Consider the following 18,723-nt stretch of genomic DNA (forward strand, 5'->3'; position numbering starts at 1 on the left):
TTGAAAATCGCTGACGCTGACCCCTTCACATTTATATTTTGGCTGTCTCTTTTGGCTTTGTCTTCTGCTCCCTCTATGTTTTGCTGCATTTTTTTGGCCTCGTTACGGGGTCAGTGTTAGCGTTTTCCAAAGGCGAACGTGTGTGGCGTTTCCCAAGGGTTATGCTAACGTATTCCCTAAGAATCCACCAATGGATCTTCCTGTAATTGTTTTTACCCCTTTTCTGTACTCTGCCTGTAAGAGTACGTCGACACCTTTGGACACGGTCATCCATATTACTCGTGGAAAGAACCATATCCATGCCACTGGTGGAAGGAACCGTATCCATCATTTTAACTATACACACACACGCATCACAGCCTATGCATGGCTACCACAAAAACCAAGAGCGAAGAACAACCGGCTCAAACGTGATTTGATGCCGAGCGCTGGCGCAGCACTCGTTTTCAATTTGTGTCCAGCGTTGGCCTTTCTGATGATGCCATCTAATACAACACTACAGCTTTGTTATCAAGGAGGTGTTGCGCAGCGGCGCCTCCTCTCTGGCTCCACGCCAGCTGTGAGCGTGACTGACGAAAACGAAAGAGCTCATTTTGACGAAAACCCGGCGGTGTCTGTCAGTTGGTCAGCGCCGGGGAGAGAGGGAGAGGCCGACGCGTGCTGACGTCAGTGCTTCGGACCAAGCGTAGCGAATCGAATCGAGATGTGACGAGTTTGATTCGCAGTAAGTAGATGGGTAGAAAGGAAGAAGTAGAGAGACAGGCTGTGATTGGTCCCTGCTCGATTCGATTCTCTACGATCGCGTTCGTGTAAACCTAGCCGCTGAGAATACACAGAGAAAACAAAACTATATTCTTACACCCCTTGTCACATATACGACACCCCAAAACTTCAGTTCAACATTCAGCGCACTGATGTCGAACCGACGGTACCAACTTTCGCGAGTGGCTTGATAGCCGAGTCGTACAACTTATTAAAAGAGCTAGTGTACGTGTGACTGACTGCAAAAACGTAATCGGAGTTTTCTTGGCCCTACTGCAAAACCTTATTGTTTTTTTGTTTTTTTTTCTGTAGTCTTTGATACGAACTTTAGCTGTTTAATATGTTATATCGCACCGCCATCAAGCCTCTCGTGAAAGTTGGGGCCGTCAGTTGGACGTCAGTGCGCTGTACGTCGAACCGAAGTTTTGGGGTGCATTATATAGGACAAAAGGGTGTAATGGGTACACCATGTTTTTAGAGTGCTCGAATCGCAGTAGCTGGATGGGTAAAAGAAGACGTAGGGAGACAGCTGCGTGCGATTGGTCCCTCCGTGCTCGATTCGATGCGGTACGATCGCGTTCGTGTAAACCCAGCCTCTGAGAACATACGCTCACGCAGCACTTCTCGTAGGCGACGCCGAAATTTCGGCACCACGGCCTTGCTATTATAGGTGTGAACCGTGTTCAGAGCTTTACGTCCAGGTCGACCTTGCTCTTCACAGAGAAAATCAATAAGGTTAGCCTGTTTAATTTTACCTTAAATCTACTGAATGGTGACTACAATTTTGACTATCAAAGTTAATTTCATTTCAGTACGTCCAGGGTCGCGACAAATAAAGACAACGAATCACTCACTGATATCATGTGCAGAAGTGATGGCTTTAACTATTCCTGCATGCTTTCCGCGTAGAGCCCAGGAGTGAAACTTGCTCACTGAATCAATTGCTGCTCCAAAATGAGTAACCTCGTCCCTCACTGAAAGAGTTATTCGATTCCTTGTATTTTACGTACTACAGAAAAAAAACGTTTCTGAATACATTTTCAAATCTGTTTTTTTTTCCTTCTTTTGTTAAGTAACGTGCTTGTGAATATTTTTTGCAACTAGGTAGTCATTACGAATTTTTCTTGTCACTCTTCTCTGTTCACAGAGTCTTGATAAGTTGGGTGGTTAATATGAAGTAATATTTTAATTATGATTGCCTCGCACTATGCCGATGTATTTTGATTTCCTAGCAAAGTTTCAATATCTACCCGTCCTACATTGGTTACATATCTATTTATCTATATATAAATAAAATGAGATAAGATAAACAAGTCAGCTACGATCGTTCGATCTGGAAGTTACTTTTTGCTAGTTTGCTAAAGGATTTAAGGATACATGAGTGGCCGTGGTCTTTCTCAAGACGCACTACTAGTTACTCCTCAGATTGGACTGATCAAAGGAAGCGTCGAGTGACTTAACGTGACAACGCTCACCACTGCAGAAATGTGCCTGGACACTTTGACAGGATCCGAGCGGGACTGAGTTGCAAATTTTCCGACGTGTCGAAGCAGGTAGACGCAACACTCGAGAACGTTCTTGTCAAACTGCAAGGCAAAGCACAGTGATGTCCGTAAACGAGAGAGCTTGACGCATGGCATCAATCTATTGAGACAGTGTAGCAGTAATGTGAAAACAAACGGCAATCCAATAGCATCGAAAACCGATTGCACGCTGACGTCTTAGATTTTGTGCAAACTACATGAGAAATTTATGTCTACTGTTTCAAATAAATGCAACGCAAAAAACAAAAAAAAACTTTTGGATTCTAAATTATATTTTAACGCAAAACTCGCGTATTTCGCGATTAAATCCGAATATATTACTGCCCTCGGGTCGTCATGTGTTAGAGTCGAAACCATCAAACTTTTCAACAAATTTAGACTTAACTCTATAGCCAATAACAATAAAACGTTCATGAACACGGCTGGGCGAAGTGCATTAGCCGCATCACGCCTGACCTCATTCCTGATCCCCCAAATTGAATTGACTTCGCTGCGGCAAGTCATAAACGCCACTAAAGATGACCGCATCTGTCAAATGGGCACGTGGAGAACGCTGTGTACCTGTCCATATTTCCAAACGGTGGGTCGAAGCCTGGTGTGATTGCCTCTCCAGATGAGTCCGGTGTCCATGAGCACACATTCGAACTTCATTCTGGTGTCGTCCATGTAGACGGTGTCGGCTAGGGGTCAAAAAGCAAAGATATGTTCAACCTCAAAAACCTCGCAAGGCAACAGCCCTCTTCAAAACTGCACGCCATTCAGTAGCTGCTGCGTTAATTATCCGAGTGCGCCATTGTTTGGGCAAGCACTCTGAGCATGTATTGGACACGAGTCGGGGTGAACTCGTCTCATTTCGTATTGGTAATGAACGCTGCTTCAGCGTTCGGCGAGGACTCGGATCCCATTCCCATCTATACCCTTCGAGCCCGATGGATGGATAGATGCTAACGACTGTACCCTTCATATCGGGTGGTAGCTTGCGCCACCTAGCCTAGAAACTAAAAACAGAAACTATGACTCCTCCAAGAAATGGCATCCGCCACTGCTGCTTGATGAACTCTTGAAAGGGGTCTATTGCGCGGCTGTGTCTTAGGTATTTGCTGGTGGCTCCAAAACTACTATGTCGATGTCGTTTCAATAGGGAGTTTTTGTAGACTGCGTTTCCCCTCCGCTATAAGCCCTCCGCAACGAAGAAGCCGCTACTGCGCTGTGCGCTAATGGCCTTGGCTGTAGTTTTCTGGGTATCGTAGTGGGTTGCGAACGGCCTTGCGGGACAGCGAAAATCTCTAATAAAGAGCGAGAAGTTTACCAGTAGAGAAATGGCCGCGTGTTTCTTTCCGTGTTCAAGATGTCAGAAGCAGCGTGAGAATATCGAACCCGGGCGTGGTGCAAACGAATCATATCTGTTTTCTACCTCAAACGATGCTACAAAGGCATGGGAATAAGATGGTGACGTTCCCTTCAAGAACGCTCGAAACAAATGCTTTTTAATGTGTCTTTCAGAGTGGAAAAAGATGCTCGGCAAGCAAAGCGAGTTCAGCAGACTGGACTGCTCAATTACTTGCTAGCCCATGGTGCCTCATTAAAAGTTTTTTTTCGCAAACTGTTTTGTGCAGTAACAGACGATCACAACAGATTTCTCCGAAACCACGAGTGCGATGGCTGTTATGTGAAGTGCCCCCAAATAATGTCCTCCAGTCAGTCATAGCATTCTTTGCCAAAGATTGACACATCTATATAGAAACACCTGTCGAACTTGCCCGCAGTCTAATCAGTGCCTCGCTCTCACGGGTGTCTCAATTTGGGATCGTGTTATATACTTATGTGGAGGTTTTGGGGGAGTATGTACCACTTGTTTGTCTACCTTGCATGCTAAATTCGAAAGAAGGGGGGGGGGGGGGGATAAATCATTTCTCGCTCCTTTGCCAGGCTGTGTCGTCTTTGTTTTCAGTGCTGGGCATAGCGCATTACATGAGCCTGATAATCCTTTATCTTGCTAACGTAGTTAATTTTAAGCAATTAGCTCTCAGCCAACGGGCCCCATTGAATGTTAAGTTAGAATTCACGTTTGAACGCTGGAAGGGAGCTCCACTTACCTCTGCACCAAGGGTTGAAGAGAATATAGATGGGATCTTTGTGGGTGTATCGGTAGCCAAATTCATCGTCATTGCGAATCTTGGAGTCGATATCCATCACCCAGTCTCCCACAATGACGTTGACGGGAGGCGTAATCTAAAATAAAAGCACCTAAATCTTGGCAAATTTTTAGTAGTGAGATCCTAAACTGTCGATGATCAAGCGCTCAAACTCTTAGGGTCGGTTTATTTGTATGACAATATTATTTTTATATTCATCAGAGATGCGAGTTCGATTTTATAAAGAATGTATCTCGTGGCGCTTGGTATTGCTCTTGGTAAGTATGTTCAGTATGAACATAAAAAAAGAACAGAATTTGTGTTTAGTTTCTAGTTTAGCATAATTACCCTAACAAATACCTATACTGTAAATGCCCCCAGACTTCCCCCATATGCAAAACGCAAACAAGAAAAAAAAAAAAGACAATACTTACTTTACTTAGTAGCTACCACGCCTGTGAACCGCAGTCACGGCGGCACCGTTGACAACTGCTACCTTCAGATCACACGAATGGCTTTGAAAAGCAAGGCTCAACCAACACCAAGTAATCGAGGGAAACACGCGTCTTACAATTTACACCAAAACAAGAACAAAAAACAAAACAGAAAATTATTGTTAGACGGATAGGAAATGTTTCTTCACACGAGAGCCAGCCAGTGCAGCCCGCTTGCCCTGCCCGAAACCGGGAGAAGGGAGACGACGGGCTCACCTCAATGTCCAGACTCTTGTCCAGGGTACTCTGTATAAGCGCTGCCCACGAAGTGATGCCGAACACCTCGTTCGGGCTTCGGTACCCCACCGGAACGACGGCCACCGTGTTTTTGGTGTACGAAGGTGTTTCCTCATCTGCGAGAAGGCAGATAGGCGCTTCCGTTTTGATTCCGTCTATTTTGACTGCGTACGTTCGATGGAAAATGTGAACCATTCACACCTGCGCTGCCAGTGCAGTGGAAGCTACGTGCTCGTTGGACCAGCCGTGCGTCTATCTTTCTCCACGTGATCATGCCCCCGCCCATAGCCACGCACAAGAGCGAAGTAAGGTGATGAAAAGGAGGTGGTTGATTGGTCGGATTGGTCCGACATGCTCGTCTCGCTCACAACAGAAAGCCAGCTTAAAGGCCAGTTCTCACATGCAGCGAAGCGCTGATGTAGCGCTGCTCACGTGTCGTCAGCTACTTATCGTCTGCCATGAGTAACAGTTTTGACGGTACGATACAAAGCTGGTGAACGCTCCCGTCAGCACGCGCTTAGCGCGAGGCCAGCGCTATGCTTGTAGCACTCAGCTGCATGCATGAACAGGCCTTTAAGGTGAACGGATGTGACCTTGCATAGATGGTTACACGTTGACGCCAATGTGGCTGCGGCAATCCAGGACACATTAAAGGCCGACGTACAACCTCGGCGTTCTGCAAGGAAGATAATCCTTTTAGCGGTTTCCCTCTTCTAAGCTGCGAGGGGAGTGAAGTTAGTGCAAGGTAAAAAGTGGAGAGGATATAAGGAGGAGGCGGGCAAAAGTGGAGAGCGCGAAGTGTATCGTCGGCCTTTTAGAAGAAACAGCCGGAACGTTCAATCGGATGAGGTGTCTTCGGAGCTGTTCCAGGGTCTCGGTGCGGAAAAGGCCTCTCACCTTTGACGGTGAAGACGAAGGCCAGAGCATCTTTGTCCGGGTTGTACTCGCGGTTCAGCTCGACGGTCACCTTGAAGGGATCTCCTCGGCGCACGATCAGGATGGGGTGCTCCCCTTTGCTCAGGTCGAAGTCGTCCGTGTGGTGCTTTTTCGCATTCTGGCTCACGTGCAGGTCGACGCTCTTCACCTGCACAACACTCTCGGCCCTGCCATCTGCCGGACACAAACGAGATTCAAGCGTTAGAAGCAATGCATGCGTACGGCCATCGAGACTGCCCGATCGTCTCTATAACTAAAATAAAGACGGGCAGTCCGAATGAAGCAGCAAAAAATGTCGCAGGAGGTGTAAAGCAGGGAATTCGAGCAAGAATCTCAAGTGGGAAGAGATCCAAAGTGTAGCTACCTGACGTTCGGCAGAAAGGCCATACACAAGGCAGGCTCAGACGTTCGCGTCTGGTGTACGACCAACTGCATTACGATTCCTTGCGTTCCGCTGCGTACGACGCGCTGCTCGGTCGCATAACAACCATTTGGTTGAAAGCAATAATCTGTGGTCGTAACGCAGGTGTGCTCAAAACGCAAAAATCTGAGCCAGCCTTAATAAGCAACACCGGTATAGATATTTACCTCGGTAATTTTTGTTACAAAGATTTGTATAACGTGTACAACATTATAACTTCGTCTTCGCGCTGACCCGACGTATATAGTTACACCAGGCTACACAAACTTCGTATGGAATAGCCAGAAACGTTACGCAGAAAGTCCTTACCGTTCTCTCTAAACATACAAGCACCATTCAACCGTTAGGTTCAAGGCCCCCAAAAAAGCACTATAGCATCATGGCGTGGCGGGTCCTGAGCATAGCTTAATATTGCTCTGCAGCCAATGAAAAATCTCCAAACATAAAGATAATCAGTCACGCCCCGAGTTTCTTCAGTTGTCAGCCACTATGCATGCACTGCCTGCTATGGGCTATGCACGCTTTATGTTCTTGCCTTGGCTTGCCTAACGGCGGTTTTTTCGTTATGTTCGAGCGTAACGTTTTTCACGTGAAACTCGGCCCTTAAACGCCTTATATGTTAAAGGAGCGGTGCAACGATATTCAATTGGAAAGTTTTTCACTTTACACGAGCTTACTGGCACAATACTTTGTTTCCCCTTAGGTCCGAGCGAAAACGATGTTATGAGCCGAAGGGCCAATCAAACAGCGCAAAAAGCGCAACGTCATGGCGTGCTCTCTACGCTTGATACGATTAGCCGGCGGAGGAGCACGCACAGAGAGACAGCAAATACCGGCTAGTCCTACCAACTGCAGAGAGCACGCCATGACTTTGTGCCTCTTTCGTTGTCTGATTGGCCCTTCTGCTCATAACATCGGCCGCGCTCGCACTTAGGGTGAAACGAAATATAGTGGGACTCTAGGATACTCGCACGCTACGCCACTGGCCAAGAAACTCCTTTGTTGCGGAGTAATTTCAAGGACAAGGGCGCTCATTTTCATTCAATCTCTTCTTTGCAAAATGTGATGACGTAACGTGAGGATCGCAGTACACCCCAATGACGATATTTGAATGCGGTTCATAGATTGGACCCGAGCATTGCGTTGGCACTCAATTTGGGCTCGTGATAATTACTAGCTCGAGAAGCATACGGGTAGTGGCTCGTGTCCAATCGCTGCAATGACGACAATAGCCGAGCCATAACAATGTCTGGAACTCAGCGCGTGTCCTGTTCTTTGCCAACCCCAGTACGTGGCTATGATCAACATTAGCGGCATATAATCGGCTCCAGATCGCGTGGCCGCTTTTTCTGGCTGCGTGTTGAGGAGGTGAACGCTGCTCGTTTTTCCTTAATTTTTTTTTCTGGGATTTCTATTGCGTGGGGTGAATAACGAACGCGCGTTTTATAGGTCATTAACGTCAGGGATTCGTTCTAAGCGGTATTTGCGTACGGTACAAAAATTGTTGCATCGCCCCTTTAAATGAGTGCGGGTAGTTTTCCTCTTATTTTAACTTGCGCGGCTCACGAAAGAAAACTTCTACGAGACAGCCCACCCATGCGTGCGAGCGTGTGAAATGGCCTCGTGCGAATCCCACGCAAACGACGCCTCAAGCGTAAAAAAAAAAAAAAAAAAAAAAAAAAAAAGGTATATATATGTATAACGTGCAGAATTTTTGACCAGATAGTGCGCGCCTAAGATATCAAAATGGGCTAAATGCCCGGAACTGGGACCTTTTCTATGTTCTTTCGGGAGAGATTTATTTAAAGTTCCAAATCTCCCTGCTCCCTCCCGTCCTGCGTCTGTTTTTGTCCGTTCTCATACAAACTAAAAAAAAAAAAAAAAAAAAAAAAAAAAAAAAAACATTCGATTGTATAGCGCGCGTAATCAAACACATTAGGGCAGTACCCTACGTTGGGCGCCAAGTGTGTACTTCTGGTGACAACTTTCTTTAATTTAAAACCTTTTAAATTTAATTTTTTTTTAAAATTAAAATTTAAAAAGTCGGATGGGGTTCATCTTTCCAAAAACTAAAAAGCGGACAACCCAGAGAAGGGCGACGTCACACGGCGTACTATGTCGTGTCCTGTCGTCCTCCTCTGCCTCGTCCGCGTTTCGTTTTGCGCAATACGCATAGGAGAATATCCAGCTGTTATCTCCCGCTAGACACGTTTTCTCAGTCTATGGGACAGATACATGTCCGATAAATTTACTCGCAAAAAGTTGCCTTGTCATTTAGTTCCTATAGGTACTTTAAGAAGGAAGCCAAATTATGTTTATTCCTTTTACTATAGCTGGTCCATATTCATATCACGACGAGTATTAGGCACGCACGGCCAGCATGCCAGCAGCAACCCTTCGATAAACGTTGCTTGGCCCCATTGTGGAACCTTGGCGCGGGTGAGCTGCTCTTTGACGGAACTCTGAGCGGCAGCTGTGCGCACGCCCAAAGAGAGGACGAACGAGTTGCCGAAGGCGTCACGACGAGGCCTTTGCTTACGGCGGCCGGGTGTGAGGATGGCTCTTCCATCGCCCCACGAGCCACACGGGACCTCCCGGAAAGGAGTGCGTACTTTCGCAACTCTCGATTGCCGCCGCCTCTTCCCAACGGAGCCGCAGTCAAGGACAGGGGTCACCGTGGTCTTCTCGGCCCTCACGCTTCGTCCCGCGTCACATCCGATCTCTTCGCGCCACCGAAAGCGACGGAATGGGCGCAATTTCAACCGGGATCAACCACAGTGGAATGGAGTCGGACATGATCCCATGCATTGTCCGTTGCAACATAAGATCGGCAGTAGATGCACCGCCTCTATCGCGAGCTTTCCACCCTGGATAACACTCGGGCGCACGCGCAGCCGAACACGCCGGAAGGCAACAAGCGCGTGCTAGAGGCGGAGCTTCTGCTGCTGGTCTTATGTTGCAAGAGACGTCAGACTCACCGAGTACCGATGCACCGACGTGGCACGTGTTTCGTGACGGACAGACCCCGAAGTCTAACACACGCGCTCCGTCAGTGTCCGAGTTGAAGGACGGTTTCGCTTTGCGTATAGTTACTTGCTACGGACGCATACTAAAGTCCATGTGTGGCTCCGGGCAGAGGTGCAGTGAAACAGTGACCTAAATCCATTGGCGACGAGGCTGGATTATCGAAGTAATTTTGAATGGTAAACGTACCGTCGCCGTAACGCTACGCCGCATCCACCCCGCTTTTATAGGTGCATGCCGTTCCCACGGGGAAGTCTGAGAGAAATCGAAATAGAGGAATAGAAAAGTGAAGCGGTTAGTGGCGGATAGGTAACATGGAGATCGAACTTCGGTAGAAGCTGAAGTAACGGTAAAAGCGGACTGGAATCTTATGGTCTTGGAACCCAATTAATTCGTTCGTGTTAGTGGTTCAGTTAATTTATATTTAGAGAACGCGTCTCAACAAGACCGATTTATTCAGTCCTGTGAGTTTCGAGCAAGTGGAAAAAGTAGTATGATTAAAAAATGTCGAGCACCATTTAAGGCGAAATTTCGTAAACATTCGTCAGGTGCATTCCCCTCATCGTCCTCTTACACGAGTAACGTCCAGCTCCGTGGCACGTATGGCATACTTTTACGTCAATTCTAATTTGGTTATAGGCTAAAAGCGCTAACATCTCATAAAAATGGGGATATCGCTCTATATTTTATATGCCGTACAAACAGACCCTACTTCAGAGATGAAAGGGAGGTAGAATAAAACCTTCGAGAAGTGCTCGACCCCTTATTCGTATAATAATGGCTCTCCTTGCCAATTACGCGACTATGTCCAGACGACGAGGCAACTTCGGCGCCCAGACGCAGAGGAGTAGCGCGAGATAAGCCCCGGGGAAAGCTCGTTGAATAAGGACTGTCCGATAATTGCAAGACCTCGCGTTACAAAAAGCAAACAAATCACCGAGTTGTAGGTGAAGGTTAGAATCGACCGGTTGGAACAAGTTCCTCATTCAACTCGCAGTGCCTTTCGCCCGCTTTCTAACGCCCATTAAGATAGCCTCCTAGACGCGTTCGAGTTCGATAGGCAACATCTTTCAAATTGATCGTCGTTCCGAGCCATTTGGATGAAACGGCGATTGATCGGCGAACACGCCCGCTTAATTTGATTCGACGTCTAGCTGGGAGTACAGGAACCAACAACTATCGTATTTTCCGGCGGCGAACTAAAAATATTTACAAGTTTTAATTTTATGTAGTGTGGACTGCATACAGGTGCGGACAATACAAGGGTTTGTTTTTTCTAGATTGTTTATTATGACGAGACGTGACGGATTTTGTGAATACAGAGTATGTTAATGACGATTTCTGTATGATAAAAGCTTAATTCTTTGTCTGTTAATAAAGCTCGCATATTTCAAGGTGTGCTGCGCATGACAATACTGCGGACTATGCACCGGGCGTGGACTATAGTCCGAAATATACAAACACACAGATAAAAACAAATTCGTTCGTGAACGTCTTTTTTCGACATCAGTGTCAATGGCCAATCCCCGCAAAGTAGAAAGTGTGTTCTTAGTCGTGAACCTAGCACGATCGTAGCGTTGGGTCAACCGACATTTTCAGGTGGCCTTCTTAGGCATGGTACCGTGAGGTACAGCTTCAAATCTTCCTGACCGTGTCTGAGCCTCGAAACTTTCGGCGTTGAAGGACCCTGTCAGAATGCATCACATCTTGGGAGAAATGTTGTATCTGGGACTTTTAACGGAAGCAAGCGATAATCCAAAGTTTACTAAGTCAACGCGCGGGGTTTTCGAGTGTCTCCGAAACGAGAGACTTGCGTGCATAACCAAGACGCTCAGACATCCTACTAAAGTTCACCGAGAAGTAAACCCAAATGCGGCTCAGGGTATTCAGCGTACCGGTATGAAAACTAAGGCTCTCATGCTAATGATCGACGAGCCGAACCAGGTCAGTGCGAACAAAACCAAATATGTGTCCGATCAGGTTTCCATTATTGTTTATGTGCATGCGGAAATACGCGCACTCTCACTGTTGCACTCGATAATTCTTTTTCTCCTTCTTTTCTTTTCTCAACGCTCCGGAGAAAACGAATGACTGCCTTCTAAAAAGCAACATATTCGGGAGATGGTAATTTTTTATAGAGCCAGAAATGAATACCTTCCGAATAAGCACAGAGTATTGAGCACTACAGTCAATTTTTCGCCGTAGCCAGAAAATTACTGCTCAGTACTCTTACCTTGTGGCCCCACAAAGCCTATTCTATAATTCACCTAGTTATACCTCTGACAGACTTATGAATTTAGTGCACTTCAGCTCACCGAATGTCACTACCAGTGTCTCGGTGCCACACGGTGAAAATTAGTGTCAATCAGAATGGATGGCACTGGCAATCGGTTAAGTATTATAGACACGTCAAATATTAAAGTATAGGCGTAAATGTCTCGGTAAGTGTTTTTCTTGTCTTTTTAGTAGAAACACGTCAACAGAAAATATTATGTTAATTAACAATATTTAGGTCAATTTTATGACTGATCAATCACCAGAAGCCGAGATAAAGAAGAAGCAGATACTGCTTTGGCGTTCCGCTCCGTCTCATGGAGATCTACTAGGAGGCCCTGACACTGCCTTATTAAATCATAAGGGTCGTGTTCTCTCGTACAGCGCCATGCTGAAACTGAACATCCTCTCCCTGACAGAACTGGAACGGCTGGGTTTGTCGTCGTCTTTTACTGGTTCCCCGCGGCGCTAATCTAGCTACTTATCAGCCTGTAAAGCTAAATTCGCCCTAACCACTACTTTTTTTTTTTTTCAATTACACTTGCTCTTTTCTTTTATCGTTTTTTTTAATTTCTTTTCAGATAAGTGATATCAATTAAACTTTTTTGGTTGTTATGCTGTTATGTCTTGCTCTTGAAACACTGCAATTGAGGCTACAAACTCGATCGAGTGAAGTGAGTTTGTAGAAGTCACTTGAAGAAAAATGTGTTCTTCGGGAAGAAGCCATGTGGCATATTACACAATGACACTAAACGCTAAGCGCACGTGCCCAAAGTGTACAAAATTAGCCTGTCTGACAGGGGTGTCGACGCTATAGTTAGTAGCCTACTTTATTATTTTGTTTTTCATGCTGCTCGACTCCAATCGTGGCTGTAGCAGGAGCGCTACAGATTATAAAAGAAAAAAATGCTGCTACTCACTAAACAAACGAAGATTTTTGGCAGCCGACTGCTGCAGTATGCATGGCTTGCACTGACGTCACTGACGTTTTGTTCAGACAGCAAGAGACTGGAATGATCTGCCCGCCGACGCCGTGCACCCCTCCAACCCCATTCATTTCAAGACCGCCATTGAGTACTTCATCCACTGAAGAGTCGTCGTCATGTAATACCCCACGTAAAAAATGAAAGACGTTTACAAATCTCTGTAATGCGAAACTAGAGTGCAGCTCTTGAGGAGGAGGAGGGGAAGGCAGAGAGTGGAGGGTATGCCCCTCCTCCGTACCCTCTCCTCCACCTCTCCCGACACCTCACCTCCTCCTCCTCATTTCCTCCTTTCCTCCTCCTCCTCCACTAAATTTAGCGGGAAATTTCCCGCTAAATTTAGGGGAAACATTTCCCCGCTAAATTTAGCGGGGGAAAGACCCGTAATGCAACGCGCGGTTACGCCGACGGCGACGGTGACGGCGACGCCGACGCCGCTCAACTCGGAAGCTGGTGCCTAAGAGCTGCGCTCTAAAAATGGGGCATTTAAAATAAAATAAATAAAATTAAAAAAAAAAGAAAGACGCTTACAACTCTCTGTAACGCCTAATCAGAGCGCAGCTCTTGAGGAGAAGGTGGGGAGGGTACGAAGGGAAGGTATGGCCCTCCTCCCTCTCCTCCCCTCCAATTTAGCGGGAAAATTTCGCTACAGTTCGCGTTAAATTCAGCGGAAAAAATTCTCCGCTAAATTTCGCTGGGGAATTTTTCCGCTAAATTTAGCGGGGAAATTAGCGGGAAATTATTTCGGCTAAATTTCGCTGGGGAATTTTTCCGCTAAATTTAGTGGGGAAATTAGCGGGGAATTATTTCGGCTAAATTTAGCGAGGGAATTTTTCCACTACATTTAGCGGGGAAGTTATCCCGCTAAACTTAGTGGGGAAATTTTTCCGCTAAATTTAGCGGGGGAAGTTTTCCCGCTAAATTTAGCGAAAAATTTTCCCAGTAAATATAATGGGGAAACGTTCCCGGTAAATTTAGCGGAGAAAGTTTGTCCGCTAAATTTAGCGGGGGAATTTTTTCCGCTAAATTTAGCAGGGGAATTATTTATGCTAAATTTAGCGGGACAATGTTTCCGCTAAATTTAACGGAAAATTCCCTCCTTCTCCTCCTACCTCGTGACGTCATAATGGGAAACGTCCCATAATGAAAACGTACGGTAACGCCGACGGCGACGGCGACGCCGACGCCAACGGCGACGCCGACGCCAACGCCACTCAAGCCAGAAACGGGCGCCTAAAGGCGCATTCCCATCGGCGACGTAAGCAGTCGCGCGATGCGACTAGATCGCATCGCAAACAAATTAGATGGTCACACCGGTGTGCGCGATGAGCGAGTCCAACGCTTTCGTTGGCGAGTCGTTTCTCGAAAACTCTCGCTCCGAACGCCGTTGATTGGCTCAGCCGCTCCGCGACTAGATCGCATCGCAAAAAAGTCGGGTCGAGCAGCGACTGCTCAAATCGCGTCGCTTTTTGCCCGCGATGGTCGCTTTTGCGATGAAAGTTATCGCGCGACTAGATCGCATCGCCGTTGGGAACGCGCCTTAAGAGCTGCGCTCTAAAACAGCCGCCATTGTGGAGGCCTTGCTGCAAGCGCGTACGTTCTGCAGCATACTCTTCACAGCATGAAATTTGTTTTTTCTCGACGAGGCAAACAGAAATGACCACTAGCACGAGGCGATGGCGTCACGTGATTGCGATTGTCCATTTCGACTCTTGTCAAAATAATTTTGACAACGAGACTCGCTAACACGACTGGTCATTTTTGTAATAACTTATTCGTTTCTAGTTGAGTTGCCTAATGTCCTCACGCAATCAAAATCTAGCGGCAGATATTGCTCGATCTCACTAATGTGCCATTACAAGAATAGACCCGTTTCGCAAACACCTAGATCGGAAGAGGAAGAGGCACGGTGTGACCCTGAGTTGACCTTGAGCGGTCAGCTTTTGGAACGTCCGACGCAGTCGCCACCCACCTTTGTTCGTGAGCAAGGTCAGCCCCGAACGGTTACGTCGATGCGTGGACAGCGCCATTCAACGACGCCGAATGACTGAAGCGAGAGCGGAAGTGCGACCATTCTGGACGGACACTTATCGTTCGGATCTGCGCCATGTCGCTCGCTCTGCCCTCGGAGTATCCCGCATCTACCCCAAATGCGAACCCTTGCTTATACTTCGTGAAGCCATTTTCAACATTGGGATTTAAGACCCCCCCCCTCTCTTATGCCTCATGGCTCTGAGGCCACACTGTAAATAAATAAATGAATGAATAAATCACGAATAGAGATCCGGGTTTCTTGAATTTAACACACATGCACCAAAGACACGAATAAATGTTAGGCGAATATATATTTTTTTTGTCAAAACCTTACAAAAACAAAAAAGGAAAAGTGCAATCGTTTTTTCTTAGCTTTTTTTTAGTTTGTTGAAAACTTATTTGTGGTATCGGTGTGGATATGCCACGAAGAATATGAAGTTTTAGTGGATCGTTCCGATAACGATACCCGATATTCCGCCTGTGCCATCATGGATGCATCGTATCGTTATCGGGTATTGTTATCGGAGGTATCGGAACGATCTAGTGCTCCATGGAGACACCCGTCATCCTACTATACGTTGTGCGCATCTTCTCCGCGGGGGAACTACACACCAGCGCGGCAACTTTGGTCTTTCCCCGGAAATATCTGACCGTATGGACGTGGAGAAAGTCCCTGTGATATCAGCCCAACAATTGTTTACGTCTCTGGTGTTGTTTCGGGTGTGGCCCAGCGAACGGCCGTGCGCGAATCCGGCAAAAACCGTAGAGCGGAGTCAGCATGCGGCAGCCCGTGGTCCAGCGAAGCGGGAGCCCATATGGTGGCCCGGTTGCGCTCCTGGCACGGTGAGGGCGGAACCTATTAATGGTGGTCTTCTCTTCGCCGACTGGCCGAGTGCCCGACGCAGTCTGGACCGCTCGAGAAAGCGCACGTGGCCCGGCGGAGAACGCGGTCGGCGGAAAATAGCCAGCGGTTCCTTTCCTGAGCGATAGCCGCGGGACCTGCGTTTTCTGAGCGCGAGCTGAAGACGTGCCCGGCTCCACGGATGCGGCTCAGTGCGTCCGGGAGATGCGCACGAACCCAACGCAGCTGCCAATGGTTTTAGTCCCGAGATGCCGCCTTTTGCGATACGCCATCCATATGCAGGGGCGCAGGAGGAGATTGAACCCTCTGAAAACGCTTTCTTTAGTGGTTTTTTTTTTTTTTTTTTTTTGCGCCACTTTATGTTTAGGCGGAGGAGTGAAAGCGTCGATAACGATCCGCCGAAAAAATTAGGGCGCCGCTGTATAGTTGCCGAGAAAACGAGCGCGCGAAAAGCAGGGACCTGAAATCTACACGGCGGGAGAGGGAGTGTGGCATCGCCGCCTGCTGCGATCGGTCTGCAGTGCGGAGCCGGCCAATCGCAGCAGGCGGCAATGTCCCGGTCTCTTGGTCCCGCTTGGCCCCTTCGTGTATATTAGCGCCCCAGGACATGGCTTTGGTGTTGCACGAGTTCTATTTCCTATTCAGGAGTATGCGGGTAGAAACTGGGGGAGAGCAGGAGATTAGACCGAACTCTGACTGGAGTGATTAGAGGGTAGACACAAAGCTAGCTGCCTTTGTCTCTATACTCACTGTTGTTACGCGTTCGAAAGAGAACGCCGAAAGCCGGACGCCGAAAAGTGAAACAGTGGGTAGAGACAACTTTGCGTCTACCCACTAATCGTTCCAGTCGGAGCTCAGCTCTCTGGAGTCCCCGTCCGCTCTCGTCGGCTCCCCTCTCTTCGTTTCTCCCCGTATTGCTTCGTCTTACCTGGACACGACGGAACGCTTGGCAAAAGGCAGTAGCCTAAAAATGCAACGAACATTCACATTTAAGTAAAAAATTTGTTGCATTAAAAGAAAATCTTACCAATTTATGGCGTTCCAATTTTCAAGGGGTAATATTTTGCAATGTATTCGCGCTAAAAAAAAAATACATGATTAACACACGCGCAAAAAAAAAAAGACGGGGAAAATTCAGAGAAACACACACACAGGACAGCCGTTACAGAGAATAGGGCAGGTGTGTGTATGTCCTCCCACCTTGTCCTGTCCTTTTTTTTGCGTTTTTTTTTTATTGTGTAGATTCACCATGTAGCCCAGCAATCTACCCTTTTACAGTGCTAAAGAAAGCCTACTTGATTCCGTGTATAAAATATTTTGGCTGCCAGCGCATCCACTCTCGAACACGTTCGATAACTTCCTCGTTGCTGGATCCAATGACGCGATCAAGACTGTATGGAGGAGGAAAGAGGGGGGGGGGGGGGGGCAGTAGAAGATTCTTAAATTTCTCTGTTCTCCTTACCGTGCGCGCGGCAGTATGCGGCCGAGCATTGTCCTGCGAGACGCGCGGTGTCGCGATTCTCGGACGGTGAGAGTTCGGTACCTTTCTTGAGGCACTGTTTCCCTTCTTCAAAAGCTTTCTCCGCTTATAAATGCTTATCTCCGACAATTCGCCATACTGGGTGATTTTACGCTTAGTAGAACATTTAAATAATAATTTGTTCCAGATTTAGATGAAATACTTCGCTTACGTCTGCCACATCTAGATAAGTTCACGCTAGCACCTCAACCGATTCTTTCAATGACGTACAGATTCCAGAGAATGAATACCGCTCCCGTACACGTGTCATTCTTTTTGGAGGGGCAGTTACATACAAATTTAAATTTGATCGCCGCTCGCATACTAATTTTATACTTATATGAAAAGCAAGTACGCGTGAAGTATAATACAGAGTTTTATTAGGTTGTTTCGGCTCCGCTATTCACTAGAGCGGCACCACTACTGCGTATGCGCGCTGCTAGCGGAGAGTTAGCAGAGCGGCCAAAGCTATAGAAAAAGCGCACTATTAAATTAAAAAAAAAAAAAAAATTGGGAGAAGCGTCGCGCGTAGCACGGCGTGCTATCGTGGGTCTCGCAAGAACGAGTCTTCGCGAAGAAGAGCCAGCGACAGTGACACATTTGAAGATGTCCGACACTCTGCATGGGCCCGCTTCGCGATCGCGCTTCTCAGGAGTTGATGATATCTTGCTGCTGCGAGAAATAGCCGCGACTAATCTGTTCCACGACTGCGAGAGGAGTGATTTATCATAACCATGCTCAATGCAGTCACAAAAAAAAAAATACTTTGCAATTCGTGTTTTGCGCAAAAGATGCGATCTCCCGCTCACCGCTTTCGTCGTGAAGGCAAAACGAACCAAAGAAGCGAGCGAGTAGGCGAATCTTAGAGAATTCTGCAGTGTTTTCCTTTTGGTGAACAGAGAGCAAAAGCAAAAAAGACCGATCACAACGACACAAGAGAAGAGCTGTAGTTGTTGGCGTTCCCGAAGCTTTGCCTTGATGGCTTTGACTTAAATCGGATCGGTTTGACCAGCTTGGCCGTCAGAAAATATAAAACAATCACCTATAAGAGAAGCAAAAATAAAGCACTTGAATCGATAAAAAAAAAATTATAACATACTTGGATATTGACGGTAATAGAAGATTACTAAACATTTTTTTTTGCAATCATTCATTTCACGCAAGCTTTAGTGTCCAAAAGTGTCTCTAGTGGTGTTGTATTAGCTCTCGTAACCCTTTACCAATGACCAATGACCTCCAGTGGTTGCGACCACAGGTTGCGACGTTCTACTAAGGCTTGAGATCACAACTCCGCTACAATACATGTAGTGGAGGTTGTAGCCGATAGCGATCTACTAAAACTCTCTATTCTTTGCGTACAGTATACTCTAAATATAATTTTGAGGTATTTTCGAGGCCGAAACACTAATGCATGCTTTCTCGAATGCGTGCAATTTGCATACTTTTAGTCTACTGTTTTTCGCCAGGAGAAGATCAACTCATCTCGTCGACCGTGAAT

At 46.8% G+C, this 18,723-nt stretch overlaps 1 protein-coding gene across 1 annotated transcript in view; it reads right to left on the reverse strand.

Annotated features, from left to right (window-relative positions):
* The window catches only part of LOC8042145 (annulin), an 81,347-nt gene that overhangs the window by 23,487 nt on the left and 39,137 nt on the right, over window positions 1-18,723 (reverse strand). Inside the window, exons 3-7 of the mRNA XM_040206926.3 lie at window positions 6,070-6,282; window positions 5,152-5,288; window positions 4,403-4,538; window positions 2,868-2,986; window positions 2,238-2,348 (exon numbers count right to left, since the gene is read on the reverse strand). Of these exons, the coding sequence (XP_040062860.3) occupies window positions 2,238-2,348; window positions 2,868-2,986; window positions 4,403-4,538; window positions 5,152-5,288; window positions 6,070-6,282 (716 nt within the window). The remainder of the gene's footprint in view (window positions 1-2,237; window positions 2,349-2,867; window positions 2,987-4,402; window positions 4,539-5,151; window positions 5,289-6,069; window positions 6,283-18,723) is intronic.

The sequence above is a fragment of the Ixodes scapularis genome, unplaced genomic scaffold, assembly GCF_016920785.2.
Source record: "Ixodes scapularis isolate PalLabHiFi unplaced genomic scaffold, ASM1692078v2 PGA_scaffold9__187_contigs__length_104089568, whole genome shotgun sequence".
Lineage (NCBI taxonomy): Eukaryota > Metazoa > Arthropoda > Arachnida > Ixodida > Ixodidae > Ixodes > Ixodes scapularis.